The sequence below is a fragment of the Raphanus sativus genome, chromosome 3 (assembly GCF_000801105.2).
Source record: "Raphanus sativus cultivar WK10039 chromosome 3, ASM80110v3, whole genome shotgun sequence".
In the NCBI taxonomy this organism is placed as follows: domain Eukaryota; kingdom Viridiplantae; phylum Streptophyta; class Magnoliopsida; order Brassicales; family Brassicaceae; genus Raphanus; species Raphanus sativus.
The window spans coordinates 12,599,574-12,622,669 of record NC_079513.1 but is presented as its reverse complement, the minus strand read 5'-3'; the positions used below and the strand labels follow the sequence as shown (position 1 = coordinate 12,622,669).

The 23,096-nt window shown below is 31.5% G+C and overlaps 2 protein-coding genes across 7 annotated transcripts; one reads left to right on the top strand and one right to left on the bottom strand.

Moving 5' to 3' along the window:
• Positions 1-7,821: 7,821 nt before the first annotated feature.
• On the top strand, positions 7,822-22,840 carry LOC108844605 (uncharacterized). Of its 6 annotated transcripts, none has more exons than XM_018617888.2 (11): positions 7,822-8,112; positions 20,293-20,558; positions 20,700-20,820; positions 20,985-21,094; positions 21,184-21,252; positions 21,420-21,535; positions 21,628-21,682; positions 21,872-21,992; positions 22,081-22,128; positions 22,259-22,353; positions 22,449-22,840. In XM_018617888.2, the coding sequence occupies exons 3-11, from the start codon at positions 20,733-20,735 to the stop codon at positions 22,548-22,550; spliced, it is 804 nt and encodes a 267-aa protein (XP_018473390.1). In that variant the 5' UTR covers positions 7,822-8,112; positions 20,293-20,558; positions 20,700-20,732; the 3' UTR covers positions 22,551-22,840. The 6 variants fall into 6 exon arrangements, with proteins under 6 accessions (XP_018473390.1, XP_018473387.1, XP_056860606.1 ...); XM_018617885.2 differs by having other exon boundaries at positions 20,684-20,820; XM_057004626.1 differs by having other exon boundaries at positions 20,293-20,562.
• On the bottom strand, positions 15,083-15,448 carry LOC130509987 (uncharacterized). Its single transcript, XM_057006324.1, has 2 exons — positions 15,159-15,448; positions 15,083-15,098 (listed from the first exon to the last, which is right to left on the bottom strand). Exons 1-2 carry the CDS (start codon positions 15,446-15,448, stop codon positions 15,083-15,085), a joined length of 306 nt encoding a protein of 101 aa, XP_056862304.1.
• Positions 22,841-23,096: the final 256 nt, after the last annotated feature.

Below are 23,096 nucleotides of genomic sequence, written 5' to 3'. Positions count from 1 at the left end.
TATATATATATAAGGTTCTCAGTATTTATTTTTGTGGAATATAGTGTTTAATGTAATTTTCTTTCAACGATACTTTTTTTCGGGTGGAATATAGTGTTTAATGTAATTTTCTTTCAACGATACTTTTTTTTTTGTTTGCGCCGGTTGTACTACAATTAGTTGATAATGATCGATGTGTGAAATTTTATCTTCCTATCTACTTAATTAGACAATTAACGACTTTGCTTTCATTTATTTAAGCAAGTAATGCATCATTAATTGAACCTAAGCATCCCATAATGAGGCCAAACAAGGGTTTGGAGATTGGACTGATCATTGCTGAACAGCTTTCCGAAGCAATCCAAGGAATCAAAATTCTACCAAATTAATTCAAGTAAAGATTTATCTTAATTATAAGAAATCTGAAGATTTGCCTTTCGCATGACAATATATAGTGTCCGAATGGAGCAGCGGAACAAGTGCGGTTCTCCCGCCACATGCAGTTCTCCCGCACTGCATTCACCATTCACCATTTTCTGTTTGTAAAAGCAGTTTAAGCGGGAGATCTGCATGCAGTTCAATATTTTTTGTCTTTTTGTGGAAAAAGCAGGAGATCTGCATGCAGATCTCATCCGCTAACATTTGGTGGTGTTGATCTGCTTTTTTTTATCAATAAATAACTTTATTACAACACATAACTTTAAAATATATTTATCTAGTCTTATGAATATAATATTTTTACTTTATTTTATTTATAACTTTAACAATACAAAATTATCATTCTCTACTTATTATTTTTGTCATATACTTTTTACTTTTTAAAATAATCATTTTAATATAATACATATTTCAATATATTATGTATATCTATAGTAATATAGTTTAAATATGTATACTAATGTAAGAGATGTGTATTTTGTATCACGCAATATATAGTAATATAATTTAAATATGTATACTTATGAAGAGAGATGTATATTTCATTTATATATTTAATTATGATATGTATTATGAAAATATATAGTAATATAATTGAAATATGAACAATAATAGAAGATATATATCATTAAATTTTTATTTTAAAATTGTGACATTATGGATTTAGTGCAATAATTTTTGTTATTTATGTACTATATTTATATATTATATATTTTGATATATTTTATTATAATCTTTTAAACATTTAATCTACTTTATTTGGATTTTTTCATTTAAAACTATAATAAATGTTTGTTCTGATTGTTCTGCATTTCTCCTGCATGTTAAGTAACTCTTCTGTTTGATCCGTTTGATATACATTTCTTCTGCTTGATCTGCACTTCTCCTGCTTGATCCGCTTGATCTGCACTGCTTAAACCGCTTTACCATTCGAAGTCATAGATTAGAGAGAGTAGATAGATAGAAGAGTCAAGGAGGTAACTGAGTGTGGTGGAGATACATCAAAGCTTCCATCCATATCTCAAGATGTGATATCTCAAGATGTGTCCTAAAGCTGATGATGGAAACGACACCCAGAAAAGTTACCTCTTCCCACTTTCACAAACTTTGTTTGTAAATGATTCCACTGATTTTTTTTCTTGGTTGAATATAATATCATCAAGAAACTAACCTAAGCTGATTAGCATCGCTTCTTTTATGTTTACTTCAGTTATTGAAAATTAAGATTAGAAAATGCATATATAATGTTGTAAAAAGGTCGGATGTCAATTGGATGATAGAAATGTAATTATATAATTGGTTTTTATATGTACTTCAAAAGCACAGACTCAGTTAATAACAATTTTTTTTTAATTGCTGTTTTGGTTGTAATGTATATTATTAAGTTACAAAGTTGTATTATATCCAAAATGAAATGCCTTTGTTTAAAATTATATAATTTATTTTATTTATTTGATATTTCTATATATACTCTTATGTTATAACGTCATCTATATATTTTGAATGTATTTTATAAATATATATTTGTTAAATTGGTGAGACATAAGATTCACTTGACAGATTTTGAGTTAATTTAATAGTATAAATATTTTTAGTACTTTGAATAATTTTAACAATATTTTATACCCAGCCCAAACCTAATTGAATCGGTAAATTCGGTGTATATAATCTGATCCCGAGAACCCGATCTGTAAAAACCTAATAAAATCCGGTGAAACAATTTTATACTTGCATTCAATGTACGAAGTAATTCTGAACTCTAACATTTGAGCTTTGATATTTAAAACTGAAAGTATGATATTTGATGTATTTTTAAAAGAATATATTACATCAAAGAATATATTTAGTGAATCAAATTTGTATGTGCTTTATAAATTTTTATTTTTATTAATAATACACATGAGACTACTCATGATAGAACTCTTTTCTTAAGGATTAAAATATATTATTATGTAATTTAGGTTAAAATATATTAGAATCCATAAAATATATTACTTTACACAAAAAGTCTCGGTTATTATAGCATTTGTTTGATAACAAAAATCTAGCATATCCCAGATACAAATTTAAATAATAGATTGTATTAATAATATTATTATAATTATTGCTTTTTAAGGTTGTAGATGCAATTACTGTATGTTATTATATAGTTTGTTAATAATATTCCGTCTAAAAGTAAATAGAATCTAAAATTGTGATTCTATTGTAATATAGTATTAGATTTGATTCGCGATTTTGAAAGCGTGGAATATTTTAATTTCACTAATAATTTAACAAATATTTTGTTAATTTGAAAGAGTTTGTATATTTATTTTATTTTATAGTTAAATCAATGCTTTTAAATTTGACCTGAATCCGTGACTATACCGGTTAATCCAGTGATCTGATAATTCGATTTTGGTTTTAATAAAATATTTATATTTAAAAAATCACAAAACCTAAGACTAACCGATTAAACAAATGGATGACCGAGATATATGACTGATATATAATCTAATTTAATTTAAGTTGTTATAGTTCATAATTTTTCACCTTTTAATCCAAACTTTAAAATTCATTGTTTTGCAATTTATGGAATTATGGCATTTTTACAAAAACAATTATAGAGAAAATTGTAGATATAAAATAATTAAGATTAATTATAGTGTTGTTTGGAAACGTGAATAGTAGTATAAAAAATGAGTATATTATTTAGAAACATGCATAGTAGTATAAAGAAATGAATATTAATGATTTAATGTAGATTTAACTATAAAGTAGAAAAAATATAATTTAAAAACTTACAAAATAAAAGTTACGTACAACACAATGTTTCTGTTTTAAATAAGATAAATTGATATGTTAACCCTGTATTATATGGTAAGATATTGTTAGATGTTGTATTATATTGTAAGGTTTTATACCTACTATTTTTAATATGTAGGATTTTTTCTAATATTAATTGCAGGTCTGTTAAATGAATACTAAAGTATGAGTTTTTTCTAAGTTCTTAGAATTATGTTTTATATTGACAACTACGATAATTTTTTAATCTAAAAAGCGAAGAAATAAGAAAATACGTGAAAAGGCAGGAAGGAAGACTATCACGTCCATGAAGGTTCGTAAAACCTTCAAAGACTCATGTCAAAAACTTTGGAATACTTTATTTATGGAATATCTCAGAAAATTTAGGAAATTTAGTTATATTATGTATTAAATGGTTGTATACAATGATAAATTTTAGGATGACAGATCTGTTATTAATGAAAAGGATATTTTATGAGATATGTTAAGTCTAATTAACCAACAATTTTTTATACTAAACCGGGGCTTCTAGCTCAGTTGGTAAAGGATTCACAGCTGTGAGTTCCGCCACCTGGGTTCGAATCCCGGCCACTGGAGAATTAACATTTCGGCATCGCCAGGGACAGAGGACCGACATGTGGCAACACGTGACTAGTCTGGACCACTTCTGTGGGGCCAGGATGCCTCTGTATAATTCAAAAAAAAAAAAAAAATTATACTAGTATAGATTTTAAAAATTAATCTTTTTAATAAGTATAGACTAGATTTTGATTCGTGGTTTCAAAGTACGGGATAATTTTTCGGTGAATACTTTATATGATTGTGTTTTTTCTTTATCTAAAATAGATTTGGACATAAAATTCGTAATTTGAAATCCAAACCGAACCCAAAATAATAAAATCCTATTTCATACCCGATCCGAAATGTAAAAAATATGAAATTGAGTCTTTTAGGATGGTAGAAAACATATCCAAATCCAAAGTGCTTTTAGCAAAATCCAAAAAATTGAAACAAAATTATCCTTAAAAACTGATTCAAATGTCAAATCAATCACAAATATAAATATTTAAACACAAATATGTACTTCAAATATTTAATTCTATATTTATTTTGAGATGTTATCTCCAAATAAATATTGACATTTTAAATAAGTTCCTTAAATATCAAATTTAATATAAGTAAGTATTTATTTCTTATGTTTTGTTTTTTGGGTTTTTGAATGTATTTTTGATATATCCAAACCGAGCTAATATAACCCAAATCCAAACGGTATATGGTTACTTTGTGGGTGCTAGAATGATAAAAATTATAATCAAAATTCTGATGTGTTATATTCAAACCCTATTATACTTACAGATTTACAAGAATGAGACATATGATGTGATATAAATTAGAATTAAAATTCAAAATATCCAACCAGTATTCCAACGGTACATGAACACTCATACCTAACTCAAAATATGTTTTATGTTTTGTTCAATTAGTTTTAAAATTGATAATTTTTTACATGTTTATTGAAATAACCCGTAAAACTATACTCATAAAAATATCAATAATAACATGTTTCATTGTATCATAAAATATTAATAGTAGCTAACTATTATATTATTTATCAAGATATATATATATATATATATATATATATATAATATCATTTTAATACTCTATCTATAAGAATTATATTATTATGTATTTTTGTGAGGGTTTTGAATAATTTGTTTCTTGCATTTGGGTGGAAGCACAATTGTATATATACAAATTAGTAGGTATATATAATTCTTTTTATTTAAAGAAATAAAATATAACTGATTAGTTATTTAAGTTTATTGTTAATACAAATTAAATTTATTAGTTATTAAGAATAATAGATTAGTTATTTAGTTCCTTAATTTTAGGCTAGTATATATATTTAGTAATTATAATCAAGTTCACTATACATAGAAATAATAGAAAAATTATTTAAATGTAATGGTCTAATCTATACTATTTGTAATTAGATAAAAATTACTTATGTTTTAATAGTATTGATTTGATAATACATATATACTATATTAATCAGTGTATTATTGTTGACGAATTTTTAAATTCAACTTATTATTCATTTTCCAAAAATTAAATTTAGCGGATTTAATCATATTCACAGAAACGTTGAATGTTAAACGTCTGCTTTTAATATATATATCTCATATAGTAAAACACAAATGTTGTACCTTTATGTTATATGAATTTGACAACTACCCATATACTAAAACACAAATGTTGCACCTTTATGTTATATGAATTTGACAACTACACAATACACAATAATACATCAGGAAAAGAGCAGGCCAACTTCCTCCACAATAGCAACACAACGCAACAACGAATAATAAAAAGCATATAATTTAACATTTTTCATCTTTTCTATGACATTATCATAAAACATGATTGAGGTGGATTAACTAAGTTTCATATTTACTTTACCGGTCCAATCAACTCCGTAGTTAACTATCTACTTAATGAAAAACACCTGCTTAAATAGCCATTAAAGGAACTATAGTACCACTAGGTAGTTTATTCATTTATTCTTTACCGACACCATGACATTAGAATGACCAAGTTAAGTTCATATCTTTTTTATTCACAAGTATAATATGTTAAATTATGAGTTTTATTTACAAACAAATTTATATACTGCATAAATTTTTACAATATAAAACAAAGCACTTCATGTATAGTAGTATATATGGCTGAAATTATTATCCTCCAAAATTCGATTAGGATTCGCTCCGAAAATTTGGATATCTCCAGATAGTAAAATATTTGACTTTTAAAATCGTATCCAAATGTGGATATTTTGATTTTTCGTCATAATATCGGGTCCGTAATTCTTATTGATAGTTATTTCAAAAATAATAATACAATATATATAAACTAATTTTATTTATTATATTTTACTTTTATAATAGTATGTATACATTTTATATAAGTTTTGTAATAGTATAAAAATAAAATAATTAAAACATTATATACATTTTTATTCTAAAATTACTGTTAATATTTTAATATTATTTTGTTTATTTAAAAAATTCAAATCCAAATTCGGATATCCGCTAGATATTAGTCTTTTTTTTATGACAAAAAATACTATATTTTTAAAAAAGTTATCCGACATCAAAATATCCAGAAACTCCATATCCGAATAAAATAGTAAAAACATAAATCGCCGGATAAGAATCTAGATTAATATATTTTAAAATTTCCCTGATCCAGATCTGTTCCATGTAGATTATTAACATTTTTAACTCTTTATACAACATGCTCTCTCTATATGGCAAATGCAAACGTTTAAATTTTGTACGTGGTTAGTAAAAACAAAATATTACAGTCTATCTTCTTTTTAGTTTAATTAAACAATTAAACATGTTTTAGATGTACATGTATATAATTACATTTTAAGAAACAAATTACAATGCAAATGAAAGAAGGAGATTAATGTATTTTATGGTCGTAGGTTGAGCAAAGAGACAAAGAGAGGAATATTAAAAATTAAAAACTAAAGGTTATATAACAGGGGATGAATTCCATGCAACAATGATCATGTTCCAATCAAATCCGTAAGGAATTTTCCAAATCCAATGATGGTGAGATTTCTAAGCCATCTCTCTTTTGTCTTTTGTTTTCTTCCTCTCTTGTAGATGTGCCCACTTTGTCTCCTCCCTCCATTTTCAGCCTTTCCTTTTCTCTTCTTTTGTTTCCCGTTTTATACTTCTTTCAAATTCAAATGAAGATGGTCTTCATATCATAACCCAACAATAATTAACTAAAGTGGTTGTACATATTCACAAACTTTTCCCCATAGAAGTTTAATATCAATACTCATGGTATATATATAAACATGTTATTCCGGATCATTAGTCTTAAACTTTGTGCTAATAAAATGATTCGAATAAAGAACACACAAAAATGTTTACGAAAAAGATATACTAAGACTTCCAACAAAATATAAAATATGCATCTAGTGAATGAATAAATTTAATTTCTTAAACTAATATGAATACCATTATATATTAGAAAATTATTTGTTTCACAATTTCAAATATCCTTCTTGATCTTTGTAGATCTTTCCGATTAAGGTCGAAACGATCTTCTCTCAGTCACATAATAAGATCAAAAGACATATTATCGAAAAACACAAAAGTAACCTTTCACTATCACTCTCAGATACTCATCACATTAATCTCCAGCAGTGAAAGATACAATAGAATTGATTAAGGGATTAGAAATTAATGAGTGTGGGGCTCCAAACAGTTTTGATCATTCCTCGTACTGTGTATACAACAGTGGATAATCTTATAATTCTTCATATGGTAGCTATGATATTTGGATATCACACAATACACACAAAAGAAGAGAATAAAAATGGTCTTCAGAAGGCATAATTTTAAGACCAAGATTGGTCTTCAGAATGCATAAAACCAAGATTTTCATTTCTGAATTAGTCTAAAATATAATCCTAAACCCACTTAATTTTAAGCCCAATTAGCCTATCAAATAATATTCCAAGTTAGGATAGTGTTTTTTTCCAAATATCAGAATCAGATACTGTTATTTATATTATGTGTATTAAAGAAGAGTAAACATAACATGAAACAGAGGAAAGACAGCACAAAGAGTTTTACTTAGCTTCTTCAGTCCATCGTCTCTTTACTTCAGATTTGGATCTGACCTTTAAAACCTCCATCTAAACTATAATCTCTCTGCATCACAAGATTGATCCCTTCATCAGAATACCATCCAATTCCAACGCATAACAGCATAAGACGCCATCTTTCTTGACATCCACGTAAGCTGCCACACCACCTGGGAGCCATATCACAGACCCAGCTTCAACTATCATATCTTCATCTCCGAAGGAAACCCAACTTTCCTGTAAGTTCCTTCTCTTTAAAACTTTTGTACATAGGTACACAAATGAAGTGGCTTCACTGCTTTGACCTGACAGTTCCATTTCTTCTCATTCTTCTCCATAGATTGGAGTTGCACTTACTTCAAATATTTTCCACGATCCTATGGGTTCTGTAAAATAGAATATGATATATTATTATGTTGTGTTTGATATGAGAATACAAGATCCATATATATAGTGTTAACATTAACATAATGTTGACACTAGATAATGTTAACTTTTCTAAACACTTAATGGGAATATGCTAAGAATATCTTGAGGTTAACTTGCTCTTTAAGTCTTTCCTTTTAGTCTTCTGTCTTCATGGGTTTCACAGTCTTAGTCTGTAAGATACATATCTTCTGGCCCAATATATCTCTAATACTCCCCCGCACGATAAATGTGGGATGCAACACGCAAATCTGCAATCACAAAGCAGACCACGTATGTCGTGGACATTATGTCGAGGAAAACAAATCAGTAGGTTCCTCCAGAAATAGACTTCAACTTTAGACAAGGGAGGGGGGTGAAAACTTCAACTCTTCTTTGGTTTTGACAATGGAAATAGATCCCGTGGGCGCAACTGCAGCTCCAAAAACAATCGTCCTATCTCGGACAGTCCGTAACTTGGACTAAACAAATTGATCTAAAATCTTGAGCGTTCTACTAGAACTCCCCCGTAATGGTTAAACTATAACAAATAAATCCCAAACTATGGAATAACAAACACTCTGAGATAAAATAAATCCTTGATCCCATGAAAGAAAACATAAACCCTAAATATTATTGGAACTCTCGATGATTCTTGCACCAACCTAACACTATGGCTAATATTATAAAACCAGACCATTAAGAAAAACAAAAGACTCAACGTTTAATGAAATTGGATACCCAACCACTAACGTTTCTAAATTAAAAAACAAAACCCTAAAAACTTATTTTAAAGCACATATCACGTGGACATTAGTCCAAGTTCACGTCGATTCATACCGTCATCCGGATCATCTTCGCCGTCTTCATCGTCAACACCACCAATGGTTAGCATATTCAAAGCATAAACTTGCGGAAGCTTTATTATAGATCTCTAAGAATCGACTGCTCTGATACCATGTAAAGTTTTTTTTTTTTTTTTTTTTTTGATCACCCATGTAAAGTAAAATATAATACGGTATATTATTGTGTTGTGTTTGATATGAGAATACAAGATCCATATATATAGTGCTAACATTAACATAATGTTGACACTAGATAATGTTAACTTTCCTAAACACTTAATGGGAATATGCTAAGAATATCTTGAGGTTACCTTGCTCTTCAAGTCTTTCCTTTTAGTCTTCTGAGTCTTCATAGATTTCACAGTCTTGGTCCGTAAGATACATATCTTCCGGTCCAATATATCTCTAATAGGTTCTGATGGTGATTGCAGAATCAGGGAGTAGCAAATCATTGTGAATCCAACGCAAATATTGTTATTTCGAGTTGGAAGTGGAGAAAAATTGAAGTTTTCCAGAGATGGAGAGATGGCTTTGCATCTTTTTCAAGAGAATCATATGACAGATGATAAAATAACTTAGGGTAGGGGTGGACAGAAAAAAACTGAACCAACCAAACGAAAACCGATCCAAAACAAATCAAAGTTTTTTTATCAAATTGTTTGGTTTAAGATTGTCTCAATCCGAACCTTTCTGTTCAGTTTTGTTTAAAACTAAACCGAACCATAAAACCATTGTATTTTTTATTATTTAAATTAAACATACTAATAATATACAAGATACTAAACTACTAAGACTGAAGTCACTAAATCTACGTATTTTCCCTTTTCACTCAATATCATATATTTTTCTAACATAATGTGTAATTCGAAGTTTTTTTTAAAAAGTCTTGAACTCTTATATGTAAACAGAGGCTGCCTAAAATCTAAGCTAAATTTCATTAAAAATAAAAGTTCTCTACAACACTTTTTACTCTGCATCTCTCGCATAATTTTATATTTATTTTAGTTAACTTTAGTTTGATTGTATTTTTTATAAAAAATTAAGAGGTTATTGTTTCAGGTTTATATTGGATTTATTTTACACGGTTTTTTATTATCATCAACATAAAAATTTCATGACCATGCGTTTATATTTTAAAACATAATTTCTCTTAAAAGAATTAAATTAAAGAAATTAAACTGACCCGAAACACAAACCAACCCGAAAATAAACTAAACTAAAACCGATCTAAACTAAACAAATTACAATTTACTTTTTCCGAAGAAGAAAAGGTTAAACTCATGTCTATTAAAAAATCAGACCTAACACCTGAATATGAGGTACAGTCCACGGTAATACCCTCTCTCAAGCGTTTATATGGATGGATTTGTAACCGTGGTGAATAGAACAATATGACAGTTTCCGCAGCAGGAGAATGGATCCTAAATGTGTTATCATCAATTATAATTTACTTCAGCTGTAAATATTTTAGGATCCTAAATGTGTTATCATCAATTATAATTTACTTCAGCTGTAAATATTTTAGAATCAAATTAATCAAACCAAACGGAATCCAAACCGAACCAGTAAAAGTACCGAAATGCCCACCTTAACTTAGGGATGAAACATTTTTAGATGATAATTAAATGGACCGTTACAATTGGTAGACCTATAATGTTCAATATCTTAGTCCAAGCAAGTCCAAAGTATGATTTTGCAGGGAGATGATAATTAAATGGGCATTTGTTACAAGTTAGGCCCCTAATATTCAACCTCTCAGCCCAAATTAATCCAAATTGTGTGTTTTACAGGGAGCTAGATCGTGACCCGCTCGACCGAGCGGGTGTTAATTTTTTTTTATCTTTGTTCGTACTAAATGTTATACATGATTGCTATGTGTATTAATTTTAAATTTTGAGAAATAAAAATGTGTTTAAATGTGTTTAAATAAACAATGTGTACTAATGTGATTTTTTTGGCACGCTGCTGCAATCTTTACACCATATAAAACAGAAAAAGAAACAGATTTATAAACCAATAGAATAGAAAAAAACTTATAAAAGCTGAAACAAATGCAAGTACAGATTCATCTGAGAGGATGCACTCAAATGTGTCGTCTCCAAAACCGGTGTTTTGTTTCCAACAATGAAGAACTTTAACTCGAATTTTCCAATTGTTTCTTAAAGGTTTCACACCATCTATCATAACTAAAGTGCTAGGTTTCGACATTATGTTTATTTGAGAGTTTTTGTGAATGTCGTATGGTAAATAAGAAGTCGAGTATTTATAGACAAATTTTTGTGAGGTGAAAAAGAATATTTCACATTCAATTAAATCAACCATAATAAATAAAAATATCACAATTTGATCGACTCCTAGATTTTCGCTTGGATAAAATATACTTGGAGAAGGGGATTTTCCATAACTGATATTTAAACAACTTGGAGAAGAGTTTTTCTATAAAAGAATATTGATTGTATTTTTAAAGGAAAGGAATATCCGATAATCAATTACATTAACCATAGTAAATATTAAGAATGTAGATTTTATTGTTTCCTAGATTTTAGGTTTGATAGAATAAACTTGGAGAAGAATATTTTCTATAACTGATTTTTAAAACTTGCGATATTATTAAATCTGATATTGTAGGCATGTTAAAATCAACTTGGAGAAATGGTTTTGCTATAAAAAGATTATTTAGTGTATATTTAGAATTGAGAGATTCAATTTTTAAAGGAACAATATGGACCAATCTTAGATGAATTATATATAATTGCAATATGGACAAACAGATGAATTATATATAATTGCAATGTGGACCAATCTTAAGAAACTGGATGAGTGTGAGCATGATGGTTTTATTACAAATACTATGTCTAATTTGTATATGATCATGGCAGGGATTATGGTTGCACATTGAGTTGATTGATATGATATATAATATCTAATTTCTATGTATGTGATGATTCATATGTATCTTATTATTCTTACTATATATATTATATATAATTTCAATATGGACAAACAGATGAATGGTACGTATTTCATAGGAATGGTATTTATATATTATATCTATATATTATATATAATTGCAATATGGACAAACAGGTGAATTATGCATAATTGCAATATAATTGTAAGATTTAGTTTCAGAGCAATGGTACGTATTATATTCTTAGTATATAAATCGACATGTAATAATGGTACGTATTAAATCAATATGTAATAATATATGGAAACCGTATATGGTATGTATTATAAATAAGAGATGATGTTTAATTTAAATATAAGAGATCCACCTTTAAAATCCACCTAGAAAAAATTATAATGTTTCTGTTTTAATAAGATAGATGACAAGGGAATCAATGACAATTTAATGGGTTATCTACAAGTGTAAATCCATAAAATTTAATATCTCAGCCCAAACTAGGCCCAAGTATGATCCTAGGAAAAAAAAAAGTATGATCCTAGGAGATGATAACTACAAACACCATTTTCTCTTTTTCTTTTGCTGGAACTCAAGTGGATTGGCTAGAAAGGTTACTAGTAATCTACGTCTCTCCTTTATGCCAACAAAGTTAATAGACCACGAGAAGAAAGTAGGGTTTCTTTCTTTTCTTTTATTTAAGAAAAGGTAAGGTTTTTTCTATATTTTTATAGCTCAAAAAGTCTAATAATGACATTTTTCTTTTCAGTATCCATTTAAAATGATGTCGATACCATTTTCGTGCATTAGGACTAATTCATGTATTTGCATAATGGTTGTGGAAAACAAAGACTAAACGTGCATAATGGAGGATATCAAAACATTGAAAACCTTAAGTTTCAAAAAAAAATCATTAAAAACCAAACAATAGGTCATTGGAAAGTAGTTTTTTTTCCTCTTGCTGCAAAACAAGTGTAGTCATAAAATTAAAATATTAAACATATACATGATCTTGGTCGACAAATTTGACAGAGGATGATAACTACATGAGGGTCTTGAACCAAGAGCTTTGACCGAGTCTTAAGGTAGACCAGCTTTCAGAATTGGAAGAAGATACATATATACATGTTAAGATAGCTAAACTAGTTTTGTGTGTCAAATGTCCTATCACTAGATTTAGTCATAATTTTCACTTCTAGGTCTGAAATTAGTTTCTTATGACATATTGATGACTAGGTAACATGTGAACTATTTTGATTACCAATATATATTAGAATATTTTCTTTAGATTTTGATAGGATATGCAAATAGTTATCTACCCCATTCTATATAAACTTAATAATACCCGTACATAGAAAATCTTGCAACTATTACTTTGAGTTCAAGTAAAGGGATTGAAAATATTTATGTTCTTGCTCCTTTCCAAAAGCAAGAAATGATATGATGTCACTTTTGTTTGTATAAAATACTTATTATTCTTTGGGATCATGAACATTTTTAACCCAACTAGAACTTCAGATAACATTTGTAAATTGAAATTCCCACATGATTTGATAATTCAAGTCCCGCTCAATCAAGTTCTATATTGCTAATATCGACACCAGATCTCACATTCAAGTTTAGAATAACCAATTGAATAAAAAGTTATTTAGTTGGATAGAGAAAATAATTTACCACAAAGTTACGATGACTAAAGATCACACGTACCACAAAGCTACGATGACTAAAATATATAGAACTCAACATCAAATAACTTCTGATTTGTTTTTTTGCTTTGAGTATAAGAGCATCATTATCAATGGGACATATTTGGTGGTCCTTAGAGTTTTTTATTGTTATTTTTAGATTAGGACATTGTTAAGGACTTTTAATGAAAATGATGATTATTGGTGGGACTTATTGTTGGTCCTTAGGTTAATTTTTTTTTATTCTGAAATAACTAGTAACATGACCAAGATGAGAGTTTTAGTGAAGAAGATAACTAGTAACATGACCAAGATGAGAGTTTTGGTGATTATTTTTTTTTTTTTTGAAATAACTTTTAGTGAAGAAGATACATGACCAAGATGAGAGTTGTTGTTACAATGGAGTTGAAGCTGCTGAGCTTGTGCCTATAGACCATGGTCTTTGCCTACCTTAATGTCTTGATGATCCTTATTTCGAATGGCTTAACTGGCCTCAAACTTCTGTTCCATTCAGACATTGCTAAATGAAGAATCGAAAACTCTAGTACTCTTCCGGCTGGTGTACTCTACAATCACACAAACGAAATGAGAACCAGCTTTTAGATGCTCAAGCTAATTCAAAAGCACAAGCAAACATCTAGCAATAACGAAAGCTATCACAACAAAGGGACAATGGAAGAAAATGATAGTTTTCAACTATCCAATACTTGACCAGAGTAACAGTTCCAAGTGTTCAATTTATACCTCTCAATCCGGAGGGGAAATTTTCTCGATGTGACGACATGACTATCCCATTTATCACCCACTGCAGCCAAGAGTTTCTTTGCAAACCTTTTGGAAAAACACATAATGGGAATAAGATATCCAGAATTTATTGATACATATAATATATTTACCTTAAAACAAGTTTGCTGTACACCAGCTTAGGGGGAGCTGAAAGCACTTCTGCTTCTGCAGAAACGGTGACAGAATTACATGTTAAAAAGATGGAAATTCCCATGAGCCAACCCAAACAAGAGTCTTGTTTGCTATATAAGTAAAGTAGAACAAAACCTACCAATCTTCGATTCGTTTTCATCATGGCGCACAAGCTCATCTTCCTCATCACTAGTCTCTGTTTTAACCGGAGGTCCCCCAAAGCTCATGTGGTTGTATTCCAACAAAGAAGCCTTGTCAAACTCATATCCAGGCTCTGTACAAACCAATCATCACAGGCTGGTCCTGGAGTCATGTCACAAGATCCAAATAATGACGCTCTCAAGATTTAGTATTGACAAAAAACCAACATAAAATTACAATAAAATTCCTATTGACTTTATTGCAGCAAAAATAAATCAAACAGTTCCAATTCTAGTAAAGCAAAAATGAATCAAACAGTTCCGATTCTATTCAAATCAACGAAAGGAGTACGTTATCAGAACCAAATAGAAATAAGAGAAACATACAGAGCGAGCTCGCGGGCGGCGCGGGGACTGCTCAATCGGCAGCTCTTATCAATCTTTGGCATCGGGACATCTTTCACTTCTTCCGCGGTAAGCGTCGGCGTACGGAGAGCGCCTCTCGTCGGAGAAAGAAACAACCGTCTGTTTCCGTTCGCAGGGATACACAGTTCGTCGCCGGAGAGAATCACAAATATAAATCCTAGTGAACGGTGAGAATTTAGCGAAACATTATTTGAGAAGTAACACAGAGTCGACGAAGAGCGTACGCAAAGCGGCGAGATGCTTCCCTCCATGATGACACGTGCCCTTAAGGACTTGCTTGAAAACTTCTTAATTAAGATACGTCCTTCGTTTTTTACCTAATTTTGATTTAAATTTTGAGTTATTATTACTAAGATACGACATTTAGGACGCCGATAATGATGGTCTAACATTGTCTAGAACTAGAAGTTCATTTTAAATTTAAAAAGATCTCCTTGTAGTTGTAGACATGTCACATGTTCATGATTGATTTTGTAGAACACGTGGACCAAAAAGAAAACAGAGTAATTACACAATGGTCGGCCTTCGTTTAACTTCATTTATCAAAACATAAGGCCCATGCATTCCTCTTGCAATTGTCGCCGTGATGGCATTTGCTTATTTTGATTTTCAATAATGAAAATACATGGTTTCTAAAAGTATTCATTCATCCTCAGAAGGTTAACTAAAATTAAACTACATTTGCAGTTAAAGTTTAGCTAAAACAACGTATTATTCAAGTTGACGACACACACAAAATATGATAGAAAATATTTATGTTGTTTGCAATTACATTTCATCTTGTATGATGGAATAAAAGCCTACTATAAGATTTTTAATAACAGATCAATTACTTTTTTTTCTTTTCTTTTTGGAACACAACAGATCAAGAGTTATTTTCACTCTAGGACATTTTTTATTTTTTTATTACACTCTAAGTCACTTCTTGCTATTAAGGTAGTTTTGTGACTAAAAACCAAAACTAAGTTCATTTTTCTAACTAGATGGTCCCACAAACATAATAAACTTTAAAACAATGGAAGACGCGACAGTAATAATAAAAAAAGACGCAGTCGTTGCTCAACGCAAGAGGAGCTTCTGTCTCGACACGAACGGAACCGCTACAGTGGGTTGAAGCTGATAATGCGACATCAAAAGGTTTAGCGGGGAGCCACCGCGGTGATTTTGGCTTAATAGGAAAAAATGGATTCATCAAAATATCATTTTTAGTTTGAAATCGATTATTTCCAAATATATTTACGAAATTTGCAACCAAAACAGCATTAAGCACACACAAAAATTAGCTGATTTAGGAAGAAACGATGGTTGACGGCCGCCCAAACTTTACAGAAACCCTAAAACGTTTGATAGTTAGAAGATGAGTTAATTACAATTTTGTCATTAATGAAAAACACAAAAAATGTCAAAAATGGACATTAGGTGATTCGAAAATGGGTTGACAATAATATTCTGTTATTACCACTGGGCCACGGTTAACTTCATAGTATGTTTCACGTGAACTAATTAATATACAAACAACTTCATACAAATATTAAGAAAAAAATTCAAAACTAATTTCTGATTATTCTCATATTAATAACAGATTTTCTACTAATATGTAGCTAAAAGCTATGCAAGATATCACATTTTTAAGTGGTATGATATGGTTAAAGAATTTGAGATTTATTTCAGAAATTTGAATTTTTTAGAAATATATATTTGAGATTTTCAAAAATTATACCGGTTCAAATAAAAATCACAAATGTAACCATTTAAAAATTGTAATAGATTATTTCACTCTAAAAAATAACTAGAGAGTCATGATATTCAAGATAAAAATGTGTACACATTTACATATATACAAAGATTACGTGTGTACACGTGTACATATCCATGTGTACACGTGTACATATACATGTGTACATGTGTACATGTATGTATGTACATGTGTACATGTGTGTATGTACATGTGTACAAGGACGGACACAGGTGCATAGATATGGTTTCATATGTACATGTGTGTATGTACATATGTACAAGGACGGACACAGGTGCAAGGGTATGGATTCATATGCCCCCTACTTTTTTTTCTTAAATAGTTAAAGTCTATTTGGTTAACTATTCTTAATTTAGAGAAGATTATGTCAAAGTACTTCCAATCTTTTTTTTTTTGTAATATCGGTGCTCCTGACTACAAATGTGTATAGATCCACCATTGCATGTGTATAGATCCACCATTGCATGTGTACATGTGTAAATGTGTACATGTGTACAACTTCACATGTGTACGCTCTATATTATTAGAACAATGTATAAACTTAATGAACTTCTAGTTTCCGTTTTTAGTCTCCTACATATGAAGCCAATGTAAGAAACTTAAAGATGTAGAGATTCATGGCAGGTTACAACATTGCTGGTGTCTCCGTGCCCTTCCCCCACCTGCAATAGCACCACCGTCGACTGCTGTCACGTCTCTATCTTCCTCATAAGCAGAGAAAAACCCGCGACCAAGCTTCCTACTCCGCATCGTTGTTACCATGATCTCCTACTCTTCGTTGAAACATGCTCACATCGACGCAATGCCACTCTCCTTGTTGGTAATGCAATGATTAATATGAACACGCTGATAAATTTGTTATATACATACCCGTTCGAATATCATCAATGTGTACATAATATTTTTGTCCACGTGTACAACTGCTTTACAAAAATTTATATGTACACTAATTTATTTGTACATAGAAAAAGTTTTGATATCTGACTTGAGTTCATTTGTAGATGTACACCTGTTCATTTGAATATTTTGGTTCATTTAAATCATTTTAGGTTTCATTGAAGTATATATGTAGCATTTGTTTGTTCATTGCATATTACAGTGGATAAAAAATGCAAATTTTGAGATTTTGGGATAAAATTGAAATAAAAAAAATCTGAGGGACCGCACCATGTTCAAAACGCTAAAGTTTTCCACCAAGACATGGACTAAATTGTATGTTTGAAAGTCTGGGGTCAATTATATTGAAGTTAATATTAAAATTTTGGGTTATATAGATAATGCTGAGAAAAATATCAAAAAAGTTCCAGAGGCTAAATGGTCAATGCTACTCTATTACAATCCATGAGTCAGAGGATCGACTAGCATCAATGCGTGTTTTTAGAGCAACATTATTCCTATTACCAAATTGTTGGTCCTTAGCATTTTTTTATATTATTTAGGTGTTAAGGACAATTGGTAGGGACAATGTCAAAATAATTAGATTATTGCTGGAACTTTGAGTTGTTTCTTAGTAATTTTTTTGAAGACTGTTCTTCACTTAAAGACTGCAATAATCAAATCAATATGGTGAAGAAAAGATAACAAAACAGAGCGGTGAAGAAAAGATAACAAAATAGAGCATTGGAATTTGGAAGTTCATACGATTAGAACTAAGCAAAGTATCATTATTCCATGAATTCTATTAATAAAGTTGTGGAATCCACTACCACTAATGACGCAGAATGTAATACCTCTTGCTCGGCTTTAGCGAGATTCTGGATGATGCATTCCCTTTCTTTCTCAAATTTCTTTGCCATTGAGACTAAAGACAGGACCTCTTGCGTTGAAGGCTTTGATTGATCTCATTTGCTCAACAAGGCTTGGCAAGACTGGTCTTGCCCTACTATATTTTCATCTTTGCTTATGAGTGATCCCAAAACTGAATCAAGTAAATCTTTCTTCTAACCCTGTGCAGTGCAATCCAATGTCAAAACCAGATAATATACAGCAAGTAAAGCACTATGGGTGAACTATCATAGTATCTCTTTCAAGTGCATCAATAAGATCATACCTACAAGTTTAAGTCTTTATGCCAATCAATACCATAAGGATGGACATATGAATGAATGAGAAGATAGGAATGTCAACTTAATAGAGAAACCATTTTGGTCAAGAACAATCTTGTATTTTGAAGCAAACTAATCGACTTCTACTGAAGAACATCACACATTAAAGATTCCTATCAGCCATCAAACCAAGACAAAAGTAGGAAGAAACACGCACATCCAATCCCAATCCCTAGACTCCACCGTCTCCTACTTCACCGAGATGATCGAAAAGGGTCTCGTCCCCGGATTCGAATTGCTTCAACAAGCTCTTGACTTTCGTCGCTGGGTTCTTCTTTCTACGAGTTCTGGGCTTTCTTCGACGACAACAAGAGCAGAGTCGTCCTCGACGCATCGTTTCCACCCCTCAAAACCATCGCCGAGTAATAACCCGACACGTGCCTCCTAAGGACGGCAACTTTTGTCCCTTAGCTAAGGAACGTCCCAAACGAAATTGACCCTTTTTCATTTTCTTTTCGCAAAATAAATTTTAAGGACGCTCTAAAACACCCGCGGTAATGTTGCTCTTAGTGAATTTTATTAAGTAGGGGTATAGTGGTAATTTCATGATCTTCTTCTTCTTTGACCTAAATTTTCTCCTGCGCAGCCTCCATTTTTACTACGACGGATTTCACTGATTTCTCACACAATCAACTTATTTCTGTACAAAATTAACCTGGTTTCTTCATATAACTCTAAATCATGTTACCATTACACGTTTTTGACCCCGAAAATAACAAATCTGAGATTTTTCTTCTTCTTTTCCTTTTTTTTTCTTTCGATTTGGGTAACATCCCCACAACTTCATCACCATTAATCGTGTGATTGCCAGAGTCTACAGCCACTGAAGCCGCATTTTAGAACATATGTGCATGAATAAGTACTCAGAGAGAGAGAGAGAGAGAGAGAGAGAGAGAGAGAGAGATCATTTGGATGGCTAGGTGTTTTTTTTATTTTTATTAAAGACTAGATGTAAATTTAGTTACGTGATTTTTTTTAAAGAGTTAAGTAGAATAGTTAGGAAACAAAGAGAAGTTAGAGAAAAGTGTCTCAGTAGTGGATACTGTAATAAAGAAGATGAAATGTGACACATAGTTGTAAATGTTTCACAGATCAATTACTTTTTTGTTGATTAAAATGAAGAAAGTCGTTGACGTGTGAATTTGAGCACAAAATGTATTTACAAACCTAACTCACACACGTAGAGCAGGCGCGCGCTTTTTATAATATAATTCGGTATGACTTGTTTTGACAGCTGACTGACAAGACTGAAGGAGACTGGAGTAGACGCGCGGGGTCCACCAACCTAACTGCCACCTGTTCTCCAATGGCCCGGCCCATCTCAGCCCGTCGCTTACAATGACGTAACTATAAATATATATTTCTTTTTTGTTTTTTATTATTAGAAAGAAGCGCCAGAAATTTATTCGGAGTATAAATTTGCTTTCTTCCGCTTGATTCTGCCGTCCGATCATCTCTCAAAACGGCGGCGTCACTCAGTAGATCGTGAAACCATTCGTTGTGCGTAAGACTCTGCCTCTCTTAAGGATTCTAGAACCAGTTTTCGAGGTCGATTATTTGAATTTCTCCTTGTCGACTCGACTCGACGGCGATTGAACTCTTCTTTCCATTTTTTTGATCCGAAGAGAGAATTGATATCAGGAGGATGATGAGGTAAAAAATAGCGTAGAGAGGATGGATGATAGAGAAGGCTCGTTCGTAGCCGTCAGGCGTATTTCTCAGGGTCTCGAACGTGGAACCCTTTACAATTCCTCCTCTTCTCGTAACTCTCTCTTCGCTCACTCTTTGTTTCTGATATACTCGATTTTTATGGGAGTTGTGTTGTATTCAAGACATAGAGTAGCTTGATTTCACTTAAATCTCAGCTAAAAGATGTTGTTGTAGACTCAGCTAGTAAACATTTGTGTGTGTTGTTAATTTATAAAGCTGAGGGTGTGCCTGGATCAGCAGCTTGGTTAGGACGGGGTCTTTCTTGCGTCTGTGCTCAGCGAAGAGATAGTGATTCTCATTCTACCTTTCATCTTACACCTTCTCAGGTTTCTCATTTCTCCACTGTTTTTTTTTAATTTTGGATTTGAAATTGGCTAGTAGTAAGTGTATCCAACTTGCTAATCACTTCTTGCAGGAGGAATGCTTGCAGAGGTTGCAGAACCGTATTGATGTAGCTTATCACACCACAATACCTCTGCATCAGGTACACACTTTTTACGTGACGGTTATTATTGAGCTATTAAATTTTTTCTCATTATAAAGATAGTGGACTTGAGCCATTAATTGGAGATGGTAGAATACTCTAGTTGCATGGTTGGCATCATAACTCCAGATGTAACAGCTTTTATAATTATTTTCTTTTGCTCTTAGGAAGCTTTGAGGAATCTGTGGAAACTTGCCTTTCCTGAAGAAGAGCTTCATGGGTTGATATCTGAGCAGTGGAAAGAGATGGGTTGGCAGGGCAAAGATCCGTCTACAGATTTTAGGTACACAAGTCTGACTTTCCTCGCCACTTTTTTGTTGATATTTATATTTGTTGCTTCCCATCCTCTTTGTCTTACGGTGCAGCATCTTTCAGGGGTGGTGGTTTCATATCTCTTCAAAACTTGCTCTACTTCGCTAGAAACTTTCAGGTATTCTCTTTGTAAAACGTTTCAGAGTAGAATGAATTACTTTTGCTTAATAACTTTCACTTTCCATGCACAGTATTACTTATATGTATCTATTTGTGTAATCATATATAATATTTGCTCCATGTAGTGGGGCTTGTTTCACAGTTTTCCTCGCCTAGTTTTAAAACGCCGCATGTCCGTATGCTGCAGAAAACCTTCCAGGACCTTTTGAGGAAGCAGGTTGGGGAAAGGTCCGTATGGGAATATCCTTTTGCTGTTGCTGGTATCAATATAACCTTCATGCTCATTCAGATGCTTGACCTTGAAGCAGGTATATATATGGCCACAACAAGAATCTACTTACTTACCTACCGTGATTGTAATAGATACTAACCATATATCCTTTGAAAATTTTACAGTAAAACCTCGAACAATTGTTGGGGCAACATTTCTAAAGTTCCTTTCAAGTAAGCTCTTCCGTTCACACTTCAACAGTGATGTTTGCTTTTCCCAATAACGATTCACTGAAACTTCAAACAGAGATACTTTGATTGGATTTTGGCACTGATTCAGATAAGTGTGTGTGGGTGTAAGCAGAGAACGAATCAGCCTTTGACATTCTTTATTGCATTGCATTCAAGCTAATGGATCAGCAGTGGCTTTCAATGCGTGCCTCATACATGGAATTCAACGTAAGTACTTCTCTAAAACATATCCATACATTGTGTTTGCAACAGAGATAGTAGTACATAGCTTAGTTGGTAACGTTGTATATGGATGAACACAGACGGTGATGAAATCAACAAGGAGACAGCTGGAGAGAGAGCTGATGCTGGAAGATATAACGCATCTTGAAGACTTGCCCTCCTACGCTCTTCTCTCTCAATAGTGTGTGGAGGGGAGGTTGGGAACATGAATCTCAAATTGGTTGTGGTTAAAAGGGAGTGTGTAGTTAGAAAAAAAATAATGGGTTTGTTTCCTAACAAGGTTGAGGTTTTTTAGTAACTGTTTGTTAATTGATGTGTGGTGGTAATAAAATATTTGGTTTATCCCCAAATCCAAAAGCAGTCTCCACCGTAAAAAGTAGGATTCTTATGGTGGCGGCTACGCTTGATCTGTTTGTGTAAACGGTAAAGCTTTACCCATTGGATTACTTATACAGATAACAAATTTGAGCTATCAGATCACATATTTTGAGAAAGCTGTTGAGTAATACAGGAAGCCGATTCAGGGTCAACCAGACTGCCATCAAGTGCTGCATCTAGAGGACTAATGAGCTATTTGGTGGTCCAGGTCTTGCTGGTGTTGGTTTGCTAATGAGTTTCATGGTTGGCTCTGAAATTTTGGAGACTAAAAACTATTTCAATAAAATAAATTAACAATTTTTTAATTATTGGAATACCTCTATCGGTTAATTTAGCATTTACCCTATCAT

Bases quoted from the DNA above. Each gene is read 5' to 3' on its own strand.
- LOC130509987 (XM_057006324.1), bottom strand. From the start codon at position 15,448: ATGGAGGGAAGCATCTCGCCGCTTTGCGTACGCTCTTCGTCGACTCTG.
- LOC108844605 (XM_018617888.2), top strand. From the start codon at position 20,733: ATGGATGATAGAGAAGGCTCGTTCGTAGCCGTCAGGCGTATTTCTCAG. The intron at 21,253-21,419 runs GTACACACTTTT...TTTTGCTCTTAG, and splicing joins CCACAATACCTCTGCATCAG to GAAGCTTTGAGGAATCTGTG. The intron at 21,993-22,080 runs GTATATATATGG...AAAATTTTACAG, and splicing joins GATGCTTGACCTTGAAGCAG to TAAAACCTCGAACAATTGTT.